Source organism: Tiliqua scincoides, chromosome 5 (genome assembly GCF_035046505.1).
Source record: "Tiliqua scincoides isolate rTilSci1 chromosome 5, rTilSci1.hap2, whole genome shotgun sequence".
NCBI lineage: Eukaryota > Metazoa > Chordata > Lepidosauria > Squamata > Scincidae > Tiliqua > Tiliqua scincoides.
Genome location: NC_089825.1, coordinates 106,630,384 through 106,654,994, shown reverse-complemented (window position 1 = coordinate 106,654,994; position 24,611 = coordinate 106,630,384). Strand labels below are relative to the sequence as shown.

The 24,611-nt window shown below is 43.7% G+C and overlaps 3 protein-coding genes across 3 annotated transcripts; all 3 read left to right on the top strand.

Moving 5' to 3' along the window:
• The first annotated feature begins 8,763 nt into the window (after positions 1-8,763).
• On the top strand, positions 8,764-9,741 carry LOC136652976 (olfactory receptor 14A16-like). The gene has a single exon (XM_066629902.1). The coding sequence runs from the start codon at positions 8,764-8,766 to the stop codon at positions 9,739-9,741; it is 978 nt and encodes a 325-aa protein (XP_066485999.1).
• Positions 9,742-13,290: 3,549 nt separating this feature from the next.
• Positions 13,291-14,217, top strand: LOC136652975 (olfactory receptor 14A16-like). The gene has a single exon (XM_066629901.1). It carries the CDS (start codon positions 13,291-13,293, stop codon positions 14,215-14,217), a length of 927 nt encoding a protein of 308 aa, XP_066485998.1.
• A 2,955-nt stretch (positions 14,218-17,172) lies between these two features.
• LOC136652974 (olfactory receptor 14A16-like) lies at positions 17,173-18,111 on the top strand. Its single transcript, XM_066629900.1, has one exon. It carries the CDS (start codon positions 17,173-17,175, stop codon positions 18,109-18,111), a length of 939 nt encoding a protein of 312 aa, XP_066485997.1.
• The last annotated feature ends 6,500 nt before the right edge of the window (positions 18,112-24,611 follow it).

Here is a 24,611-nt window from a genome sequence, read left to right as displayed (position 1 = left end):
TTCTTACACTCTGGAGTGAATGAGGAGAAGCCGTGTGACATTAAGAAGAAAAATATTTATGCACCAATGAGATTTTCTCCCACAAATCTAAAATAGTCCCAGGAAAAGTTAACTTTCTTTCACTTCAGTATTGTACTAACAGTGCAATCTTATGCATGTCTTCTCAGAAATAAGTTCCATTGTGTTCAGTGGGGTTTACTCCCAGCAAAGTATGCATAGGATTGCAGCCTAAGAATTCATCGTTAATCAGAACTACAATTTCCCATTTTACTATAAACTTCTTTAATTTATTGAAGAAATAATGTATCAATACAGTAGGCACTCACTATCCATGAGGGATCCATTCCAGAATCCCCCATGGATTTCAAATTCTGTGGATACTGAAATCCACAGGGGTATGCAGCACAACAATTATTTATTGTTTGGCTTTGCCTGGCCCTCCAGAGGTTGTGCATGACCTCCTGGCCTCCTCAAAAGCAAGATGTGACTGGAAGGCACTTTCAGTTTGCACTGGTAAACTGGATCTACATTCCAGTCATATCTAGGAGGTCCTCTGAGGGTCTCCTGCCACAGTTTCAACACCCGTAGAAATTCAAATCTGTAGATACCAGGCCCACAGATAAAAAGGACTCACTGTATTTTAGATTTTGAAACAATATTATTACACGATCATTGACCAAAATATATATTTGAAAGTCCATTAAATCTAAAAAAGGCATCCTTGACAGACAACACAATCCTATGCTTGACTTCAGAAGTCCAATTGTTTTCAGTAGGGCTTACTCTCAGGAAAGTATGCATAGGATTGCAGCCTTAAACAGTAAAAATATATAGAGTAGAATAGTGTTCTAGGGCTTATGAAGAATAATATGGTGGCTGGTTCATACATGAATATTCATCTTTTTTTTTTTTTAACTGGTATTTGAATCCTTGAAATGAGTGCATGGTACTCATGGAATCATGGAGGCCTTTAGATTTAGAGCCAATATGAATAGTCTCTCTCTCTCTCTCTCTCTCTCTCTCTCTCTCTCTCTCTCTGAACTTATTTATTTGCCATTAAGATTCCAGAAAACTGTAGGTTACCATAAAATTGGAGAATAAATTAACACTCAGAAATTAGCCAATATACTATGCTTCTCCCAAGGCTTATGCTTAAAGAAAGCAGTGGGGGAATAAACAAATCTCTCCAAGGAGGGGACTGGGTAATCTAGGTAGCACCAGTTAGAAGATTGCCCTTATCCCTGGTAGCCAATTAATTGACTTCTGAAGGTAGAGTCACCTGGAACAAGGTCTCAGAGGATGGTTTCATACATGCTGGCCTATTTCAAAATCCAAGTTATTATTTGATAATGCAGACTGCGTGTGGCAAAAGAAAGCAAGGTGGGAAATGACCTAGATGCTCACAATGAATCATGACTTTGTATCCTATAGAATTAGGAACTGATATTCAAGGCAATGTATCTCATCTGCAAATACACCCAAAGTATTCAACAATCTGCAAGATGTTAAAAAAAAATTCAAGAAAACTCCACCATTACAAAGCCATGCCCACACTGCTACATTGTTTGCTTAGGGACTGGTTCAACCTTTCTAGTCAAGTTAAGGACAAAACGAAGAGAAGATGCTCCAAACAGGTTCAGTATCTATATTTAAAAAAAACTGGATGGATATGTGTATACTGTCCTGTATTCTATTCACCTGGGGAAGTGACAGAGGGCCCAATCCTACCCAATTTTCCAGTGCCAGTACAGCCATGTCAATGGGACGTGTGCTGAATCCTGTGGTGGGGAGGCAGTCACAGAGGCCTCCTCAAAATAAGGGAATGTGTGCTCCCTTTCCTCAGGGTTGCAATTCCGGAAAGTTCTCAAACGGAAAGTTCACAAAGTGGTTTGCAAAGAAAATCAAACAAACAATGAATGGCTCCCTATTCCAAAAGGGCTCACAATCTAAAAGGATGCAAAGGAACACCAGCAAACAGCCACTAGAAAAGACAGTGCTGGGGTGAGGAGGGCCAGTTACTCAAATAAAATGTGAAACTTACATATGAGAAAAATGTACCTCTCTCTGCTTCTGGGGAGTCTGTTGCGGTTTTGCATTAGCAATATATATGCAAAAGACTTAAGACAAAGTTTCTACTAGACATCTGGTTTATACTCTAAGGCAGGGAGTCTCCAAATCCCGGCCCAGGGGCCAGATGCGGCCCACGGCGAACCTCTATCCAGCTCGCAGTCAGCCTCTTGTCCCCTGAAAGCCTCTGGCCCACTTGGCCGAACATGATTGGAGCTGTGTTTTGGTTGCATCTGGAGGGTGTCCTAAGGGCCAGAGAGGTTGAATGAATGATTCATTTATTCACTCATCTAAGTTCCATCTCTAATTTATTTCTATAAATTTTATATTTAATTTTTTTTCAGGCCCTCTACACCATGCCAGATATTTGATGCAGCCCTCTGGCCTAAAAGTTTGGAGACCCCTGATCTAAGGGATAAAAAATGGAATACATTTCACATACACAAGGAATCATAGCACTTATAATTTCTAGGAAATAGCACTTATAATTTCTAGGAACTTACAGCCCAATCCTGACAGTACTTTGTGCTGCCGGGACATGCTTTCCAGCAGTGCGAAGCATCTTCCAGAGGTGCAGAATGTGTGCCACTGTTGCACACAGCCTGTCCACAGTTGTAAAAGGTGGGTGGTGCTAGGAGCATGGTGGTAGCCTCTTTGGATCCTCCAACACTGATAAGTTGGCATAGGAAGTGGGGAGGGGAAGAAGGGGAAGATGGGGCACAAACAGGAGAGTGTTTGGGGAGGGGAGGGCAGGGAGGAGGCAGAATGGAGAGAGGAGGATTCTTTCCCCATTCTTTCCCCCATTGCCTCTCTTTTACTCACCTCAGTTCTGCCACAGCAAAATGGCTGATATAAATTTGAGGAGACCCATTGGGGCAGTGGAACCTTGCCGTGAGATAAAAGAATTAGGTGGAGACCTGGAAGAGACCTCTTGACTGCCCCCCTTACCCCAAGATGCTGCACATGTTTCTTTGGCATTGCTGCATCAGAGAGGAGGATTTAGTTTGGATTTGGCAGTTATCAGAGAACATGGATAAAGCCTTGTTAAGGAGGTTTTTGAAAAATCATTGTGTCCATCAGAGTTAAGTTTCATCAGAGACCTTACCACTCTATCTAAGGTTGTGATTCTAAACATATTTGCAAGGGAGTAAGTTATCTATCTATCTATCTATCTATCTATCTATCTATCTATCTATCTATCTATCTATCTATCTATCTATCTATCTATCAAAAGTGATATTGGCATTCCTTGTTTTGATCCAAAGTCAAGTTGATCTAGTTGATCATTGATAAACGATCATTGATGTATCGCATCTACTGTCTTTGAGAAAAGTCATTCTTCTCTAGAATATCTTCAGTAGCTAACTACCCTTCTCCTTGCCTCCCAAACATTGTTTAATTCTCTTTAATTCCAGTAAAATAAGTTTAGAGACAGGGGAACAAATGAATCTGTTTAGCAAGAGAATTAACATAGTACTTGCTAGTCTCACTGGGAAAAATCTTTAGGGTTAAAAACTGAATCAAAGTAAAACAAAGAGGACATGGATCAAAAGACATAACTGAATCCAACTCATTTCTTCATAATCACACCTCCCCCCCCCCCAAAAAAAAAATTGTCTGTGTCACCTTTCATTCTGGCATTTATAAAACTGTAGCATTAGTATGAATTACAGAGAATAATGAATACGCCCCCCCTTCTTAGACATCATCATCATCATCATCATCATCCAGGTATTTCTATACTGCCTTTCTTGGTCCTCAGATTTCTCCTTAGACTTTATTCAAGGCGGTTTACATAGGCAGGCAATTTAAATCCCCGTAGGGATTTTTACAATTTGAAAGAAGGTTTCTGTCTTTCAAGAAACCACAACATTCAGATGTTTCTTTCTTGATCTGGTCGCACATTCTGGCCTCCCACGCTCAGAGCAGATGGAATAGCTCGTCTCAGCTTGTCAGCTGCTTCAAGGTCGCACGGTGCCAGTGGCCTCGAACGGGCGACCTTGTGGATGTTATCTTCAGGCAAATGGAGGCTCAACCCTCTAGACCAGACCTCCTGCCCACATCTTAAGTGAGTCTGTAGCTCAGTGGTGGAACGCATATTTTGCATGTAGAAAGTACCACATTGAGGACCCAATTCTATCCAACTTTCCAATGCCAATGCAGCTGGAGTGCAGCCCAACCTTTTTTTTTTTTTTTTTTAACTATTTTTCACTTTGGGGAGGCCACTGTGAGTGCCCTCACTGCAGGATTCAGTGTGTGCCCTGTTGGCATGGCTGCATAAGTTCTGGAAAGTTGGATGGGATTGGGCCCTCAGTCTTCTCTAGCTCCAAATAGGACAGAGAAAGTTTCTTATCTGAAATCCTGAAGACCCATTGCACATGAGTATGGACAATACTGAGGTGGAAGGACTCATGGTCTGATTTAGTATAGAATAAGTTCCTACTGTATATCACGCATCTTTAAGAAGCTTCCATGTTTTCATTTGTTATTGATTAAATTTGAGCACCAATACACAAGAACACAACAAGAGTCCTGTTGGATCAAGCCAAAGACCCATCTTGTCCAGCTTCCTGTATCACAGTGGCCCACCAGATGCCTCAAGGAGCCACATAAGAAAACAAGATATCTGCATCCTGTACTCCGTTGCATCTGGCATTCAGAGATAGCCTACTTCTAGACATTTTACCTGTCTTGGCTTGTAACCTGTGATGGACTTTTCCTCCATAAATATGTCCAATCCCCCTTTAAAGGCATCTAAGCCAGGTGCCGTCACCACATCCTGTGGCAAGAAGGATGTAGTGATGGTTACTCTTTAGATATCTGTTTTATTGTCTTCTCATTTGACTCTAATTTGCTTGCCATGTATTCATTGTTCCCAAGAATATTAGCAAAAGGATCAATGGAAAAGAGAGGAAATAAAATATGCATTCACAAATAATGCTTCAGAACTAATACAACTAGACAACTCACCCCTTGTCTTCTTTTTGGGATGCTGGGTTTGGCAATAAGAACATAGGTCACTGTATTGGCATATAAAGAACATAGGTCTTTGATTATGTAGATGATCTTTCTTTCTCTTGTTAAGATTTTAAGGCTCTGTTCTTAAAAGCTCACATATAGAGCAGTAGAAAACCCAAGGGAGAAATTAAACCTTTTTTCATAATTTCAGAGACATACACAGAAGACTTGGCTATTCCCTGGATATTAAAATAACCTTTTCATAGCATTAATACTTCATCTGTAAAAGAAGGCCAAGGAAGGCCACAATTCTCTACTTATGAGTCTCTCCTGGTTCGGCAATTTGCTCTTCATATATTTCCAATCATGGATGGGGAGGGCAAGGATCAAGGCATGGATCTGGACTGCCAGGAGGCAGAGAGCAAAGGCGCTCCCAATATCTTATGCCACACCCAACCCTGTCCACATTCCCTTCAGTCCACTAGGCCTTGCTCAAGCTAAAGATATGATGCAGATCCAAGTAGACCCACAAGGCAAAATAAGGCTCACCTGATGGTCAGGGAACAAAAGAAGGAAGCCTCCTGATTGCCCCTCCAATGCTAAGATGCAACATGTGCATCAACATCATGGTTGCATTGGTGCAAGTGGCGGGGGATAGGATTGTGGCATCTGTTTTATATCAGTCCCAACTTAAACCGCTGCTACTAAGCTGCAAATAATGCCAACTAAAATGTGCCTCCCATTTAGATTCCACTTTCACCAAGGCACATTCAGTTATTTTGGGGGAGTAGGTAGTGATTTTCAGTGCTGGGACATTGCTTCCCCTGGGCACCAAATGGTGGGCATGTTCTCCTGAATCATGCTTCTTGACTGTGTAGTGCCATTCTGAGGGTAGCTCTTGCAATAAGGAGGCTCCCTGTTGGTGAGGGGGCACTGATATCACTACAAAAGAGACAGCAGCAAAAAAAATAAAAATGAAAATGGAGATCCATTTTGCTCCATTTTTCTTCCCTGTACTCAGCTAAAAGTTGCCCTTGGTGAAATTTTGGCCCATCTGCATTCCTTTACCTAACTAAAATTCCTTTACCTGCAGTTCTTTTTGCAGTTAGTGGGTGTGGGCAGTGCTGGTTGGCATCTGCACCAATGCCACCACTCAAGACCACTGTCTCAGTGGGCCTCATAAGTGGGCAGCCCCAGCTCTCATGAACAGTGCTGTCATTCTGCCAGTTCGAAACAACCGGAAGTACCTGAGAACTGAGGACACACTGATATACTGATGAGCTGACCCTCGGTGGCAGAGAGGAGTTGCTGTCAAGTGGAGCGTGGGAGGTGAAGGGCCAGAGAGAGGCCAGACCGGGAAGGAATCCAGCTGTAACGAGGAGTTCTATGAAAGACTAGAACTATTCAATTGTAAAAATCCCTGCGGGGGTTTAGAACAGCCTGCCTATGTAAACCGCCTTGGATTACAGTCTGAGGAGAAATCTGACGACCAAAGTAAGGTGGTATATAAATACCTGTATAAATAAATAAAATAAATTCTCATCTACAATAAAAGCTGTGTTTTCTGGCACACCTGGGGAATGGGGTTGCCAGTTGCAAATGTGCCGTTTCTTATATCTTTCACACTCTATCAGAGCTTGCTCCCACACTTACAAGTTTCTCTCTGTGGTGCCACTGTGACCTACACCATGCCTTCACCAGGGTGCTCTAGGAATGAAGGTATTCATTTCCATTCCTTGAACTCCCTGGTAAAGGCCAGTGAGAGGTAGGTAAGTGTGGCAGGGCACTCAGAGGGAGCTTGGAGGCAGGAGGACAAGCAGGTGAGTGCTTAATTGAGATTTAGTTAAACAACACAGGGCCCGCCTTTGGGCAATTTGGCGAATGCAGTCAAATCTGGCCCCCATTCTTCAGAGGGCCCCAGCGCTGAATGGAATTGGCCATACCAAGTCATGGTGACCAGAGCACAGTGTGAGCCATCCTGCCTACCCTCATCACCATGTGGCCCAAAATGGGCCTCGTAGAAGCAGTTGGTGGTGACAACATCACACCACCACCAAATATTTCCAGGTGGTACGCTTTGCACGCAGCACCATCAGTGCTTGGTTGGCTGATGACTGCATGGTGAGGGGGGAGGCACAGAGAGGGTGGGCGAGGCCAATGCAGACACTACCTATTTGGACTCAGCCTCTCCTGGAGCTGGCCCTGAAGCAACTCATTCATTTTACTGATATTTCCAGCCATTGCATGATGCAGTTTTACTATACTCAGACACAATCATTATTTTTTAATTATATTAACCAACCCAAGTACTTTTTTTTTTATGATGCCTCTGATGCTGAGTGGTGTTGGACTCCTGGGAGCAAATCTCTAGGAATTCATGAGAACACTCATAAGCCTCTGCTAATGTCAATTGAATGAGGATTTAATTTAAGTTTTGGCAAACCCTGGACACATACATTCAGTGGACCAAAAAGCAAATCAGAAGTGAAAGAAACTGTAAGCTATTCATGTTCTTGATTTACTAACAATTTTAAGAATTTCAGAATTGCTCCTCTATTCTCTTTGCCTTTCATTTTTTCCTCAACCTTCTAATTTCTCTTATACCTTTTCCAACATCTGTCCTTTCTCCACCTCTAATTTTTTTTTCTTCCACTCTCACTTTCTCTTCCCGTATTGTTTTGATGACTGTGAACCTATGAGCTATCTGCCTGGGTGTACAAATATTTTCAGATATTCTCACATCAGCATCTGACTGCCAAGATGCATTAAAGCCCTCATTGATTTAGGGCCCGGTCCTATACATGGGCATTGCCGACAGCTGAAGTGCTTTCTGGGCAACTGCTGTTATAAAAGTGCTGTAAGGCACTTCTGCGCTTGCAGTAAGGACTCTGGGCTGGCACTGTGGCCTGGGGCCAGTTGGTGCTGGGAAGAAGACATCTTGGGCAACCACCCAATGGTAAATTGACCTGCCAGTGGGCAGTAAGGTGTTTCGGGGTGGGGGAGTGCAGAGGGAAGGAGGAAAGGGGGCAGAACTGGGCAGGGAGAGTAGGTCAAAGGGAGAATCAGGCCAGGAGGGGGACAGAGAGGGCGGTGGACTCCTCCTGAGCCACAGAGCCCTACATATCTCCTGTGGATACAGGGATGTCTGTACATGAGTTGTATTGCAGGGGACGCCTGTACAAGAGATGCCATCAAAAACACAAATATTAAAAAGAACTTGGTGATTTCTCCTCAGACAAAACATCTGAGGAATTTTTGAAAACACAAAAGTTGTTTGGAAAAATGATGAACTTCCTGGTAGAGGAAAAGGACTTCACCGATCCCTACTAAATAGAAGATTCTTTGAAATGATTGACTAATACACTGGTATTTAAGAAATGCATTCCTTTGCTCATTGACATGCACATGAATTACTTTTCTGTTGTTTTGATATCAGGTTGTTAGACAGCTTGTAAATCAGATTCTTGCACATACAATCAGAAATCCAAATAAGTGAAAGGGGGATGAAAACCGGGGGGGGGGGGTGATGCATCATCTTATATAATGTATCATCTCCTGAATATATTAGGAATGTTAACAGCAAGAAAATGTATGTCCAATGCACTCATTATGGTTATGACCTCTGTAACTACTGCTGCTACTAACATAAAATTCTAGGTGTAGTTGTGTTTCTTGTTTATCATAACCACTACTTTACAGTATCATTTTAATCCTTGTCCTTTTCTTACAACAGTCTGCATGCATCCTACTAAGAAAAAAATCATCATCATCATCCTCATGACTAACCAGACCTCTCTGTCTGGATTTCTGCTCCTGGAATTCACTGAAGTTCGAGAACTGCAAATTCTACACTTCCTGGTGTTTCTGGTGTTGTACTTGGCAACAGTCACAGGGAATCTTCTCATAATCTCTGCAGTGGCCTTTGACCATCGCCTGCACACTCCCATGTACTTATTTCTCATGAACTTGGCCATCCAGGACCTTAGTGCTGTTTCAGTCATTATGCCCAAATCCATGGCAAACTCACTCTTCAATATCAGGCACATTTCCTATTGGGGATGTGTAGCTCAAGTCTTCTCACTCATTATCTTTTTAGCATCGGATGCCTCTCTGCTCACAGTCATGGCATATGATCGGTTTGTTGCCATTTGCAACCCGTTGCAATATGAGATGGTGATGAACAAGCAAGATTGCATCAAAATGATTGCTGGTGTCTGGACTGCCGGCCTTCTCATTGGCTCATTACATGCCACAGGGACTTTTGCAACCCCCTTTTGTTCCAATGTTGTCAATCAATTTTTCTGTGAAGTTCCAGCAATGCTTAAGATATCTTGTTCTGACTTAAATCTACCTGAAATTGGCATAATTGTCTTGGGTATTGTTCTTGCCTTAGTTTGCTTTGTCTTTGTCATTATATCTTATGTGCACATTTTCATTGCTGTGTTGAGAATCCCTTCTCTGCAAGGAAGGCAAAAGGCCTTCTCTACTTGCCTCCCTCACCTCATTGTTTTCTCCACATTTATACTCACTGCATCCATTGCCTACCTGAAGCCCACCCCTGCTGTTCCGTCAAATCTGGATTTAACATTCACTGTACTATATTCCATGGTTCCATCCATGATGAATCCTGTAATATACAGCATAAGAAACAAGGAGATAAAAACGTCCATCTCCAAATTGCTACGTTCCTCCAAGTGTACTTCCTTTGGGTTTTGATGGGCCCCTTCACATCAACACAAAGATTTCAGGGATCAATTTCCTGATGATGCAATCCCATCAGGCTAATCACGCGGGATAACACTAGATCCAAGTGTTTCATAGATTGGCACATATATTTTGGAAATAAAGGTTATTTGAAAATACATTCAATACAAAATACAATAGCTGTTCAGACAAGGAGCCTGCAAATCAAAAATGGCTCCTGTAAGTTTAATTCAAGTAGTAGACTATGTTGTTGTGTTCTTCAGGGGTGTGTGTGTGTGTGTATATTAATGCAGCCACAGGCATATATATATATATATACCATCTATATGATAGTGATTACACTCGATAAAAGTGCTTTTAAATTGATTAAAATATTAATTTGGAATAAAAACACATAACATCACTATAACACTACTTTCTGTTCCTTTTTTAAAGGATAACACCGCCATCTAAGAAAAATTAAAACCTTTTTAGACTGTCTCTATCCATATGGCGGATCCAGTATCCATGGTTTCAGTTATCTACAGTTCTTCCTCACAGCTCATTCCCACACTTACCGACCTTATAAGGTTCTCTCTGTGGTGCAACTGTGACCCCCCTCCCATCATGCCTTCAGCAGGATGCTCTAGGAATGATGTTCCTCCATTTCGAGGACTCCATTCCTAGAGCTCTCTGGTGAAGGCAGTATGGAGGGCCAGCATAGAGGACGCCCTGAAAAGAAGTTCAGTGCGGCAGGGTAATTTTAGGTGTCTTTGAGGCAGGAGGACAGGCAGATGAGTGTTTAACTGAGGTTTAGTTAAGCAACGGGAAGCCCAGTCCTAACCTGCACTCTTACAGGCAGGCTGATACAACTGTGCTGTATCCAGTATGGTAGCGGACCTCCAATTGAATGAACTGGTCAAATGCCCTTGGCACGGAGCTTCACGTGCCTCTAGGACCACGCGGGAAGCTTTATGAGGCTCCCGACGCAGTCGGGAACTGTGCTTCTGGTTTCCCGGAAGTGGTTTAAGAACCCAGGGAAACATTAGTAGGCTTCCCCAGTGTGTTCTGGAGTCGCGGAAAGCTCAGTGTGCTGCAGGTAAGTGGGGGGGGGGGTGGATTTGCTCACAGGGGCAGGGTAGCATCACAGGGGGCACCATCACAGACCATCACCCAGGTTCGCAGGGCGGGGAGGTCTGCCAGTGATCCAGTGATCCAGCCTTAAATGTGAGTTATGGCATGTTTGCAACACTCGGGCTGGGGCAAGGGACTTGCGCCAGCTAAAGGAGAGCTCAGGATTGTGCTCCCATTAATTTATGTTTCTGTCCATTGCAATAACAAACCTTTTACTGTACTAAGACAGTGGCGCTATTTCTTAATTTAGTAGGCTTCCCCAGTGTGTTCTGGACTCACGGAAAGCTCAGTGCACTGCAGGTAAGTGGGGGGGGGGTGGATTTGCACACAGGGGGATAGCATCACAGGGGGGCACCATCACGGACCTTTGCCCAGGTTCACAGGGCAGGGAGGTCTGCCAGTGATCCAGCACGGAGTTGGAGCTGACTGTGGAGCTGGCTGTGGCTCAGATCAGGGCAAGGGGAATTTCCCCTTATCCCAGTTAAAACAGCAGCAATCCAAATGGGGCTACTCAAATCTGCACCACCTCAAGAGCTGGCACAGATCCGAGCAGCTCAGAACTGCTCCAGGTCACCTAGGAGAGTGGTTAGGATCTGGCCCAAGCACTGGACTCAGGTTCCACCACCTGCTTGGCCCCAGGCCATCCACAGTCCTCCACGCCAAGTCCCCTCCACTGCCCGGGAATGCCTGCCCTTCCCAGATCCCCACAGTGGCCTGACTTGGTCAGTGTGATCTTACTGGTCCCATGGCTCACTCCACCATGGGGAGGCCAGTGCAAGTCCTTGCAACAGCTTCCCCGACTCACAAGGAGATGCAAATGTGAGTTATGGCATGTTTACAACACTCGGGCTGGGGCAAGGGACTTGCGCCAGCTAAAGCAGAGCTCAGGATTGTGCTCCCATTAATTTATGTTTCTGTCCATTGCAATAACAAGCCTTTTACTGTACTAAGACAGTGGCGCTATTTCTTAATTGTATTAATCCATCCAAGTTCATCTATTTTTTTTTTCTTTTTTTAATGTGTCTGCTTCTGAGTGGTGTTGGACTCCTGGGAGCACATCTCTAGGCACTCAAAAGAAACATTCATAAACCTCTGTTATTGTTGACGGAAGGAGCATTTGAATTCGATTTATCAAAGCCTGGACACATACACAATTCTTCAGTGTCAGTAGACCAGAAAGCAAATCAGAAGTTGAAAGAAACCACAGAAGAAAATCTGTAAGCTATTTATGTTTTTAATTTACTTATCATTTGAAGAATTTCAGATTTACTTCCCTACAGCCCAATCTTATGCATGTCTACTCAGAAGTAAGTCCCATTGTGTTCAATGAGATTTACTCCCAGGCAAGTATGGATAGGATTGTGGCTTAAGAGCCCAATCTTAAACATGTCTATTCAGAAGTAAGTCCCATTATAGTGAACAGGGGCTTACTCCCATGTAATTCTGGCTAGGATTGCAATTTTTTTTCTTTCTTTTTCATCTTTCTCAAACTTCTCATTTATCTTATACTTTTTTCAATATCTGCCTCCCTTTCTTCTCCTCTTCATTTTTAATTCACTTTCTCTTTGCCTCTACTATCTCAATGATTGTGAACTTATGAGCTATCTGTCTGGGCATTGGAATATTTTCAGATATTCTCACATCAATGTGTGCATCTCAACATGCATACAAGTCCTCTTTGATTTAGTCTGCATCACAGATAAAGAAATGGGTATACAAGAACTGCCACCAAAATTTCACTTAAAGCAAAGATTGAAAAGTATTTGGTGATCTCAGACAAAATATTTCAGGAATTCTTTTTTAAAGCCAAAAGATCTTTGGTAAGACAGTGAAATTCTGGTAGAGGAAAATAACTTCAATGATCCCTAGAAAACATATGATTATTTGAAATGATTGACAACTATATGGGTAGTTAAGGTATGCAGTCCTATGCTGCTCGGGTGCTTTGATACTAGATTGTTTGACAGTTTTTAAGACAGATTATTGAACTCCCAATTAGAAATCCAAGTAAGGGCACAATCCCAACCAGGTCTACACAGAAGTAAGTCCTATGGTGTTCAATGGGATTTACTCCCAGTAAAGTGAGGTTAGGATTGCAGTGAAAGAGGGATGAATAATGAGAGATAGATAGATAGATAGAGAGAGAGAGAGAGAGAGAGAGAGAGAGAGAGAGAGAGAGAGAGAGAGAGAGATTATGCATCATCTGATACAAAGCAACATTGGCCTAAATACATTAGGGAAGTTAACAGCAGGAAAATGTCAAAAGCACTCATCACTCATTACAGTTATTACCTCTGTAGCTACTGCTGCTACTAACATAAATTCAAAACATGGTCAACTCTCTTGTTCTGCTGTCAGTATAACCACTACTACACAAGGTCATTTTAACCTTTGTCCTTTTCTTTCAACAGGCTGCATGCATGTTACTGAGAGCAAACCATCACCCTCATGGCTAACCAGACCTCTCTGTCTGGATTTCAGCTCCTGGAAATCACTGAAGTTCGAGAATTGCAAATTCTACACTTCCTGGTGTTTCTGGTGTTGTACTTGGCAACAGTCACAGGGAATCTTCTCATCATCTCTGCAGTGGCCTTTGACCATCGCCTGCACACCCCCATGTACTTATTTCTCATGAACTTGGCCATCCAGGACCTTGGTGCTGTTTCAGTCATTATGCCCAAATCCATGGCCAATTCTCTCTTCAATACCAGGCACATTTCCTATTGGGGATGTGTAGCTCAAGTCTTCTTGCTTTTCCTCTTTTTATTATCTGATATCTACCTCCTCACAGTCATGGCCTATGATCGATATGTTGCCATTTGCAACCCGTTGCAATATGAGAAGGTGATGAACAAGCAAGATTGCATCAAAATGATTGCTGGTGTCTGGACTGCCGGCCTTCTCAATGGCTCATTACATGTCGCAGGGACTTTTGCAACCCCCTTTTGTTCCAGTGTTGTCAATCAATTTTTCTGTGAAGTTCCAGCAATACTCAAGCTCTCTTGTTCTGACTTAAATCTACCTGAAATTGGCATAATTGTCTTGGGTATTGTTCTTGCCTTAGTTTGCTTTGTCTTTGTCATTATAACTTATGTGCACATTTTCATTTCTGTGTTGAGAATCCCTTCTCTGCAGGGAAGGCAAAAGGCCTTCTCTACTTGCCTCCCACACCTCATTGTTTTCTCCACATTTATAGTCACTGGGTCCATTGCCTACCTGAAGCCCACACCTGCTGTTCTGTCAAATCTGGATTTAACATTCACTGTACTATATTCCATGGTTCCATCCATGATGAATCCTCTCATATATAGCATAAGAAACAAGGAGATAAAAACGTCCATCTCCAAATTGCTACGTTTCTCCTTTGGTTTTTGATGGCCCCTTCATGTCAACACAAAGATTTCAGTGATCAATTTCCTGATGATGCAATCCTATCAGGCTAATCATGTGGGACAACACTAGATCCAAGTGTTTCATAGATTGGCACGTATATTTTGGAAATAAAGGTTATTTGAAAATACATTCAGTACAAAATGTAACAGCTGTTCAGACAAGGAGCCTGCAAATCAAAAATGGCTCCTGTAAGTTTAATTCAAGTAGTAGACTATGTAGTTGTGTTCTTCAGGGGTGTGTGTGTGTGTGTGTGTGTGTGTGTGTGTGTGTGTGTGTGTGTGTGTGTGTATTTTAATGCAGCCACAGGCGCATATATATATATATATATATATATATATATATATATATATATATATATATATATATATATATATATATATATATATATATATTGGTATTGGTATATATTGGTATATATTGGTATATATATTTATATATATTGGTATAGATGGTATATACCATCTATATGATAGTGATTACACTCGATAAAAGTGCTTTTAAATTGATTAAATTATTAATTTGGAATAAAAACACATAACATCACTATAACACTACTTTCTGCTCCTTTTTTAAAGGATAACTCTGCCATCTAAGAAAAATTAAAACCTTTTTAGACTGTCTCTATCCATATGGCGGATCCAGTATCCATGGTTTCAGGTATCTACAGTTCTTCCTCACAGCTCATTCCCACACTTACCAACCTTATAAGGTTCTCTCTGTGGTGCAACTGTGACCCCCCTCCCATCATGCCTTCAGCAGGATGCTCTAGGAATGATGTTCCTCCATTTCGAGGACTCCATTCCTAGAGCTCTCTGGTGAAGGCAGTATGGAGGGCCAGCATAGAGAACGCCCTGAAAGGAAGTGCAGTGTGGCAGGGTAATTTTAGGTGTCTTTGAGGCAGGAGGACAGGCAGATGAGTGTTTAACTGAGGTTTAGTTAAGCAACAGGAAGCCCAGTCCTAACCTGCACTCTTACAGGCAGGCTGATACAACTGTGCTGTATCCAGTATGGTAGTGGACCTCCAATTGAATGAACTGGTCAAATGCCCTTGGCACGGAGCTTCACGTGCCTCTAGGACCACGCGGGAAGCTTTATGAGGCTCCCGACGCAGTCGGGAACTGTGTTTCTGGTTTCCCGGAAGTGGTTTAAGAACCCAGGGAAAATTTAGTAGGCTTCCCCAGTGTGTTCTGGACTCACGGAAAGCTCAGTGCACTGCAGGTAAGTGGGGGGGGGGTGGATTTGCACACAGGGGGATAGCATCACAGGGGGGCACCATCACGGACCTTTGCCCAGGTTCACAGGGCAGGGAGGTCTGCCAGTGATCCAGCACGGAGTTGGAGCTGGCTGTGGAGCTGGCTGTGGCTCAGATCAGGGCAAGGGGAATTTCCCCTTATCCCAGTTAAAACAGCAGCAATCCAAATGGGGCTACTCAAATCTGCACCACCTCAAGAGCTGGCACAGATCCGAGCAGCTCAGAACTGCTCCAGGTCACCTAGGAGAGTGGTTAGGATCTGGCCCAAGCACTGGACTCAGGTTCCACCACCTGCTTGGCCCCAGGTCATCCACAGTCCTCCACGCCAAGTCCCCTCCACTGCCCGGGAATGCCTGCCCTTCCCAGATCCCCACAGTGGCCTGATTTGGTCAGTGTGATCTTACTGGTCCCATGGCTCACTCCACCATGGGGAGGCCAGTGCAAGTCCTTGCAACAGCTTCCCCGACTCACAAGGAGATGCAAATGTGAGTTATGGCATGTTTACAACACTCGGGCTGGGGCAAGGGACTTGTGCCAGCTAAAGCAGAGCTCAGGATTGTGCTCCCATTAATTTATGTTTCTGTCCATTGCAATAACAAGCCTTTTACTGTACTAAGACAGTGGCGCTATTTCTTAATTGTATTAATCCATCCAAGTTCATCTATTTTTTTTTTCTTTTTTTAATGTGTCTGCTTCTGAGTGGTGTTGGACTCCTGGGAGCACATCTCTAGGCACTCAAAAGAAACATTCATAAACCTCTGTTATTGTTGACGGAAGGAGCATTTGAATTCGATTTATCAAAGCCTGGACACATACACAATTCTTCAGTGTCAGTAGACCAGAAAGCAAATCAGAAGTTGAAAGAAACCACAGAAGAAAATCTGTAAGCTATTTATGTTTTTAATTTACTTATCATTTGAAGAATTTCAGATTTACTTCCCTACAGCCCAATCTTATGCATGTCTACTCAGAAGTAAGTCCCATTGTGTTCAATGAGATTTACTCCCAGGCAAGTATGGATAGGATTGTGGCTTAAGAGCCCAATCTTATACATGTCTATTCAGAAGTAAGTCCCATTATAGTGAACAGGGGCTTACCCAGGTAAGTGTGGATAGGATTGCAATTTTTTTTCTTTCTCTTTCATCTTTCTCAAACTTCTCATTTATCTTATACTTTTTTCAATATCTGCCTCCCTTTCTCCTCCTCTTCATTTTTAATTCACTTTCTCTTTGCCTCTACTATCTCAATGATTGTGAACTTATGAACTATCTGTCTGGGCGTTGGAATATTTTCAGATATTCTCACATCAACATGTGCATCTCAACATGCATACAAGTCCTCTTTGATTTAGTCTGCATCACAGATAAAGAAATGGGTATACAAGAACTGCCACCAAAATTTCACTTAAAGCAAGGATTGAAAAGTATTTGGTGATCTCAGACAAAATATGTCAGGAATTCAGAAAAAAAATATTTCAGGAATTCTTTTTTAAAGCCAAAAGATGTTTTGTAAGACAGTGAACATTCTGGTAGAGGAAAAGAACTTCATCGATCCCTAGTAAACATGTGATTATTTGAATTGATTGACAACTATGCGGGTACCACTACTAGACAAGGTCATTTTAACCTTTGTCCTTTTCTTTCAACAGGCTGCATGCATGTTAGTGAGAGCAAACCATCACCCTCATGGCTAACCAGACCTCTCTGTCTGGATTTCTGCTCCTGGAATTCACCAAGGTTCGAGAACTGCAGATTCTACACTTCCTGGTGTTTCTGGTGTTGTACTTGGCAACTGTCACAGGGAATCTTCTCATCATCTCTGCAGTGGCCTTTGACCATCGCCTGCACACCCCCATGTACTTATTTCTCATGAACTTGGCCATCCAGGACCTTGGTGCTGTTTCAGTCATTATGCCCAAATCCATGGCCAATTCTCTCCTCAATACCAGGTACATTTCCTTTTGGGGATGTGTAGCTCAAGTCTACTTGCTCTTTCTCTTGTTTACATCTGATATCTCTTTGCTCACAGTTATGGCCTATGATCGGTATGTGGCCATTTGCAACCCTTTGCAATATGAGATGGTGATGAACAAGCAAGTTTGCATCAAAATGATTGCTGGTATCTGGATAGCCGGTTTTCTCCATGGCTCCTTACATGCCTCAGGGACTTTTGCAACCCCCTTTTGTTCCAATGTTGTCAACCAATTTTTCTGTGAAGTTCCACCAATACTTAAGCTCACCTGTTCTGACCGAAATCTACCTGAAACTGGAGCGATAGTCATTGGTATGGTTCTTACTTCAGGTTGCTTTGTCTTTGTCATTGTAACTTATGTGCACATTTTCACAGTAGTACTGAAGATGCCTTCTGTGCAAGGAAGGCAAAAGGCTTTCTCTACTTGCCTCCCACACCTCATTGTTTTCTCCACATTTATAGTCACTGGGTCCATTGCCTACCTGAAGCCCATCCCTAATGCTCCGTCAAATCTGGATTTGACATCCACTGTGCTCTATTCCATGGTTCCATCCATGATGAATCCCGTAATATACAGCATAAGAAACAAGGAGATCAAAATGTCCATCTCCAAATTGCTAGGTTTATCCAAGCGTACATTCTTTGGTTTTTGATGGGCCCTTTCACATCAACACAAAGCTTTCTGAGATCAGTTTCCTGATGACACAGTCCTTTAAAGGCACAAAGGACACAGTCCTTTAAAGTGACAAAAATGCTACAAGGCTAATCATGTGGGACAGTGCCAGATCCCAGAGTTTGCTAGATTGGCATGATACTTAGAAAATAGAGGTGATTTGAAATAATCTCAGGATTCCTCTCAAGGAGGATTATATATGGGAACTGAAAATTCACTGAGGGCTTCTGCATATCTTTAGCTAAAAACTGTGTCATTCCTCCTGTGAAAGATAATCTGTGCCATCCAGTTTGTTTTGCTGGGATATATTTCTGAGAAGGAAGGACAGTCAGTTGTGTTTATGCACAAATTTCCTGTCTGCAAATTCACTTATCTGCCAGGGCAGAATTGCCACCTAATTCTTGTTATCTGTGGCTCTGTTCTCATGTGAATCCTGTGCCAGGCACGGGCTCTTTGCAGCTAGGAGCAGGTTAGCAGGTCTGAGAGAGGTTGCAGGAAGAGGAAGAGAAGAAGAGAAAGTAGCCTCCATATGCGCAGAAGGCAGTGCTGGCATCATTCAGGGGAAAGAGGAAGAGACACTTATATAGTATATAGCCAATGGGGAGGGGTTGCGGTAATTATGTCCAGCAAATTATACTCCTCATTTTTTCGAATGTTGTCTGGATTGTGTCAATTTCCCACATCAGAGGGCATTGGTACTGGAGAATCATTTGTGTTCATTTTCAGACCTGCCCCACCATCTTGGGCATCTTGGGATGAGAGGGGACTCCAGCTGAACTTTCACAACCCTGATGATGATGGGAGGCTAACGAGATATCTCTGGAAGTTTAGATGGGGGCTGCTCCCTGGGGGCAAGCCCAGGGAAGGAGCTAAAAGACAGGCAGAGGAAGAGAAAAGGTGAAGCAACCCCCTCCCTATTGCTGAACTCTGAGACCTTGTTGTTGGGCCCGCAACCTTCCACAACTTGAGGGATAAGTCGTTAACCCCATTGCTGCTAGCGGCTTGTGCAGCCAGACTGGGGTTAGCCTTCCCATTGAGTGTAGAGCTGGGGGAGGTGTAAGCCAAGTTCTGGTCGGCTGCGTGTGCTCCCAATGAGACTCAGTTCAGTCAGAGTGGCAACACCCGCCCTCCCACCCTATGTCTAGTCTGAGATTAGTTGATTGCTCATTGGAGGGCTAGTTAGGACTTTTTGCTATTATCCAGATTGGCCTTGGTTGGCAGTATTTTTGCCTGCCCCAGACTGGTGAGGGCCAGGATGGTCTTATGTTGATTAGGAGTTGTAAACTGGCCACTTGGCATGATGCATGTGGGGTAGGGTAGCTAGGGTATATCCTAGTGTCAATTCTCAGGCATCAAGGTCAGGGGTGACCCATGACTGCTCCCTTGATGTCTGTCTGAGTGGCTCGATGAGGCTGGCTGGCAAGCCCCTTGACTGGACTAGCAAGGCTTAGCAAAGTTTGTCCTGCAGGCTGAGCAGTTTGGCTGCCTTGACACTTCGAGAGTGAATGTGAGAGACTGAAGCAGTCCTGGAACTGAGTTTGGACTAGAGTCAGATGGGTTCGCCATAAGGTGATTCAAGGGGCAGATAAAGCAGCTAGGACCATGGACTGGCGTTGTTATTTATTCCCCAACTTGCCCTGCTGCAATTGTCATAAAGGTGTTAATAAAGTGGACCAGTTAGTCTGGTGTCTTTATTGGTTGGTGTGGGGTAAAGCCAGCATGGAGAAATTGTCATCGCCACAACCTTCAGCACATAAAAGAGTTTCCAGCATGGAGGAGGAAGCATAAGATGTTGGAGATATTGATGAGCCCTTGCTATCACCCAGCCCCATACATTTCAAGTTGAGATTCAGAGTATATGGTGAAGAGGGTCCCCTAGAACCTAACCCCATTTTTCTGATTGGCTCAAGGATTCAGTTTCTAGTGTAGTTAACTCTGACAAAATAGCTAACGTCCTTGTCCCTCCTCAGCAACCAGAAACTGAACTGAACAGAAACTGATGTGTAGCTGTGTTGTTGTTGTTGTTTTAAATATGATCCTGCCATGTTAGTATTATCTCTCTTGACTCTCTTCACTTCTCTCCCCAATCTTAGCTGAGCACCTCACTAACAAAATTTAGATGGGAGAGGCTGTTCATTTTTGCATGCTACTTTCAACTCAATCCTAACCTAACCTCTCTGCTGATGCAGCTTCACTAGCAGAGCACATGAAGTGGAAGAGGCGTCTCGAGGTCTCCCCAAGGTGAACCACCTCTACCTCAATGGATCTCCTCAGATCTGTGCCAGCTATTTTGCTGGGGAAAGGCCAAGAAGTGTAAGGGAGACGGAAGGGAAGAGGGAACAGTGTTAGAGTTCTGGCACACATAAGTGAGACCAGTATCCACCTCCTCCCTCCTTGTTGCACTTCCCACCCACTCACCTCCCAGGCCAGACACTCCCCATGTCCCTCACTACCTGCTCTGTTCTGCCTAACCTCACCCCCCTCCCTTCACCAGCTTGCAATATCTGTGGGAGCGAATTCTGTGGGAGCAGAATTCCAGCACTGCTGCAGTTGGTTCCCAAAATGAAAACAAAATGAAAGCCATTTTATGAGAGCACTACGGTGTTCTGCTGTTGTCAATGAGCAGTGTAAACCTAATGATGACTGGGCTGTTAGTCAAGGGCTGTATACATGCATGCCAGTAAAGAAACAAGTCTGAGTAATTTCAGATCCACTCCTTGTAAAAGAAATTTCATGATCTTAAGACAGACCTGAAGCAGTTCTTTTTTTTTTTTTTTGGGGGGGGGGGGGAGTTCCTTCTGCATGATATTTTGAGCATGAGTTGCAACCAAGATGATTAGTACACATGTGCAAGGACATTTTCACACGTGCACTTGTATAAGGATGCATGTTCAAGGGAACTCTAGTTATCAAAGTGACACATAAACTGCCCAGTTCTATCCCCCACCATTGGATCTGATGCAGCTGCACTGATAGAGCATGTGCTGCTTCCAATATAGAAGGGCCAATCAGGAGAACTGCTAGAGAAATATTACCTCTGCATGGGCTTCCTGGGGGGCCTATCCCAACTATATAGTTATATAGACCAATGATGGTATAGTGTTGGGCACCAAGTCTGGTGTTGGACTTACAGCCCAATCCTATGCTGGGACAGTACCAGCAGTTGCTACACTGCCCCAGCAATGGTTGTGTTATGCCATAAGATGGGAACACATGATGTCTGTGAAGGGGCCCAGCAGCACTCAGTGCTGAGCCTCTGCACAGCCAGAGTGCCGGAGAAGAGTGCCAGCCAGTAAGTGTCCCTGCCAGGTAACAGGAAGGCCTTTCAGGGCAGGGGACAGGGAAAAGCGAGTAGGGGCAAAACTGGTGGGGGGGGTCGTCCAGAGGGCAGATCAGGCCTGGGAAGGGGTGGGGATGGTGGCAGAAGCTGCAGCCTAGCTGTAGAGCCTGAGACGGGTCTCCTTTGTTCTGCACCAACTAAACAGCTGGTGCAGATCCGCGTAGGCCCATTAGGGCCAACAGGTCTACATGGGACAAGGGAACCAGTGTTTCCTTATCCCAAGGAATCCTCCAGCAGCTGCTCTGGCCCTACAGGATACAGCGGCAGACATTTTGGCACCATCATATCGTGTGGTACCAGGGTAGTATAGGATTGGGCTGTTAGTCCTGAAAGATCCAGGTTCAAATCCTCACTTAGCCATCATGCTTCCTGGGTGACCCTGGCTCAATCGCTGTCTCTCAGCCTAACCTACTTCACAGGGTTGTTGTGAGGTCAAAAGAAAGGGAAATGAACTCGAGTTGCACATGTTTTGAAACCAGAAATAACTCAGGACTCTGGAGTTTTTCTTGAGAACAAGTCGAGTCTCGGTCACTCAGGTTTGTAAGGAACTGATAAACACTTTCTGCACTGCTGCACTCACTCAAAGAACAGCAGAGCTTTTGTTGCAGTTGGAATGGGGACATCAGGGGAGATGTTAAATGGGAACTCCAACACCCATACAGAGACCACCAGCAGCTTTGTTTTTTCTGCGGAGCCACACCTGACTGGTTTATTGAAAAGACTCTTACTTAAGGCAGAGTCTCAAAATATTCTGGCCAAGTCCTGAAGGCGACCCATTAGATTTGTTTTTGAGTCAAGTAAAACGGAGGGAACTCGAAACCCGACTTGAGTTTCGCCACGGTGGATTGGCAAATCCCTGAATACAATAAAACCAAAATCCTTAAAGGAAATTATTCCTAGCTTTGTGTGCTCAGCTAGTAGGCTTATCTGTTCAAGCTGACAGTCTTGTGAATGTAGGAGAAATCTTTACACAAAATCCCATTCCCATCACATGTTCCATACTACAACCATGAAGTGCACTGCCTTATCTTAGGCCGCTCTCTACCTCCCAGACTGGCCTCTGTCATTCATTTGTTGTGAGGATAGCATAGTGAAAGCAACACATGCACCTCCCTGAAGAGGATCTATTTATAAACAGTATCTTTTCATTGTATCTCTCATGTGACACTGTACCCACACACACACACACACACACATATATATGGGGTGGGGAAGGGTGAAAAGGGGGTGGGACAGGCCCAGGAGGGGACAGGATCAGCAGAGGAGCCTCTGCTGTATCCTAACCCCCTTCTCGGGCCTGGCAGCTTTACACAAAGCTGGTTGGATTTGCGCCAGCAGTTTAGCTGGCACAGATTTAAGTAGCCCCATTGGGCAGGCTGCAGCATTACACAGGGTAAGAGGAAAAATATCCCCTTTCCCCAAATAGACCTAAAGCCTGGTCCTAACTTCTGCAGGATACAAAGTAGGCTACTTGGCCTAGCTGCACCAGCGCAGGTTAGGACCGGGCTGCCCTTCGGCTGCCTGATATTTCCTCCCATTACACAACATGGTTTTTGCTATACTCACAGTCATTATTTCTTAATTGTATTGATCCATCCAAGTTCATTTATTCTTTTCTTTTTCTTTTTTTTAATGCCTTTGTTGCAGAGTGGTGTTGGACTCCTGGGAGCAAATCTCTAGGAACTAATGAGAAAGAGTCATAAATCTCTGCTATTTTTGACTGAAGGAGGATTCAGAGTCTGGACACATGCAGAATTTCTCAGGGTCAGTGGACCAGCAAGAAAATTAGAAGAATCCCCAGAACAAGCACTGTAAGCTATTATGTCCTTAATTTTCTTATCATTTTAAGAATGACTTGTGAGGGATCAGTGTAAACAACTCTTTTTACTTTTCTATTTTCTCAACCTTCTCTAATTTTTTGTCCAACATCTGCCCATTTATCTTCTCATCTGCCCACTCTGCTTTCCACTCTTGTTTCCTTTTCCCTCTATTGCCTCACTGACTGTGACTAAGTCTGATTACAGGAATATTTTCAGATATTCTCACATCAACATGCACATCCCAACATGCATGAAAGCCCTCGTTGATTTCACCTGCATCACAGATTAATAGATGGATGTGCAAGAGCTGCCATCAAAATTTCACTTAAAGCAAAGATCGAAAAGAATTTGGTAATTTCACCTTGGACAAAACATTCAAAGAATCTAACAGCCCAATACTGTGCTACCCAATCACTGGCTCTGTGCACACAGGGCCAGTACTATGTGTTAAAAAGTGCTATATGACACTTTCCAGTTGGCAGGAGACACTCAGCACTGGCGGAGGGGTCCACACTAGTCAGTGCTGAGCCTCAGCACTGGCAGGACACCAGAAGGATCATTGTGTGGTAAGTAATCCAGCTGAGCAGGGCGAAGGAGTCTTGGGGCAGGGGAGAGAGGAGGAAGCTGGGGAGGGGGTGGAACGTGGTGGAGAAAGGGAGGACGCAGGTCGCCTCAGTTCTGGGCACAGTTCTGCAAAGACACATTGGGACCATATGGGGTAAGGGAACTGATATTCCCTTATCCCAAGGAGACCTCCGGCTGCTTCCCTGGCCCTACAGCATACAGCAATAACCGTTTCTCCACTGCTGTACTGCTGGGTGCTGAAGAAGCTTTTGATTGGGCTGTAAAAAGTGAAAAGATGTTTGGTTAGAGCAGTGAACTTCCTGATAGAAGAAAAGTACTGATCCCTTGTACTAATATGATTCTCTGAAATGTTTGACTAATCTACTGGGGTTTAAGGTATGCAAACCTACATACATTGAAATACCTGTGAGTGGCTTCTTTTTCTGTCATGTTTTGATACCAGATTGTTGGACAACTTGTAAATCAGGTATTTGCACAGCCAATTAGAAATCCAAAGAAGTGAAAAAGTGAAAGAATGAGTGAAAAATTCTGGTGAATTAGGCAAGGAAAAGTTCAAATGCACTTGCTGTGCTCATGACCTCTGTGTCTACTGCTGCTGCTAACATAAAAAACAAAACATGGTTGATTCACCTGTTCTGATATCAGTATAACCACTACTACACAATATCATCGTAGCCTTTGTCCTTTTCTTTCAACAGGTTGCATGTACCTTAATGAGAGCAAACCATCATCCTC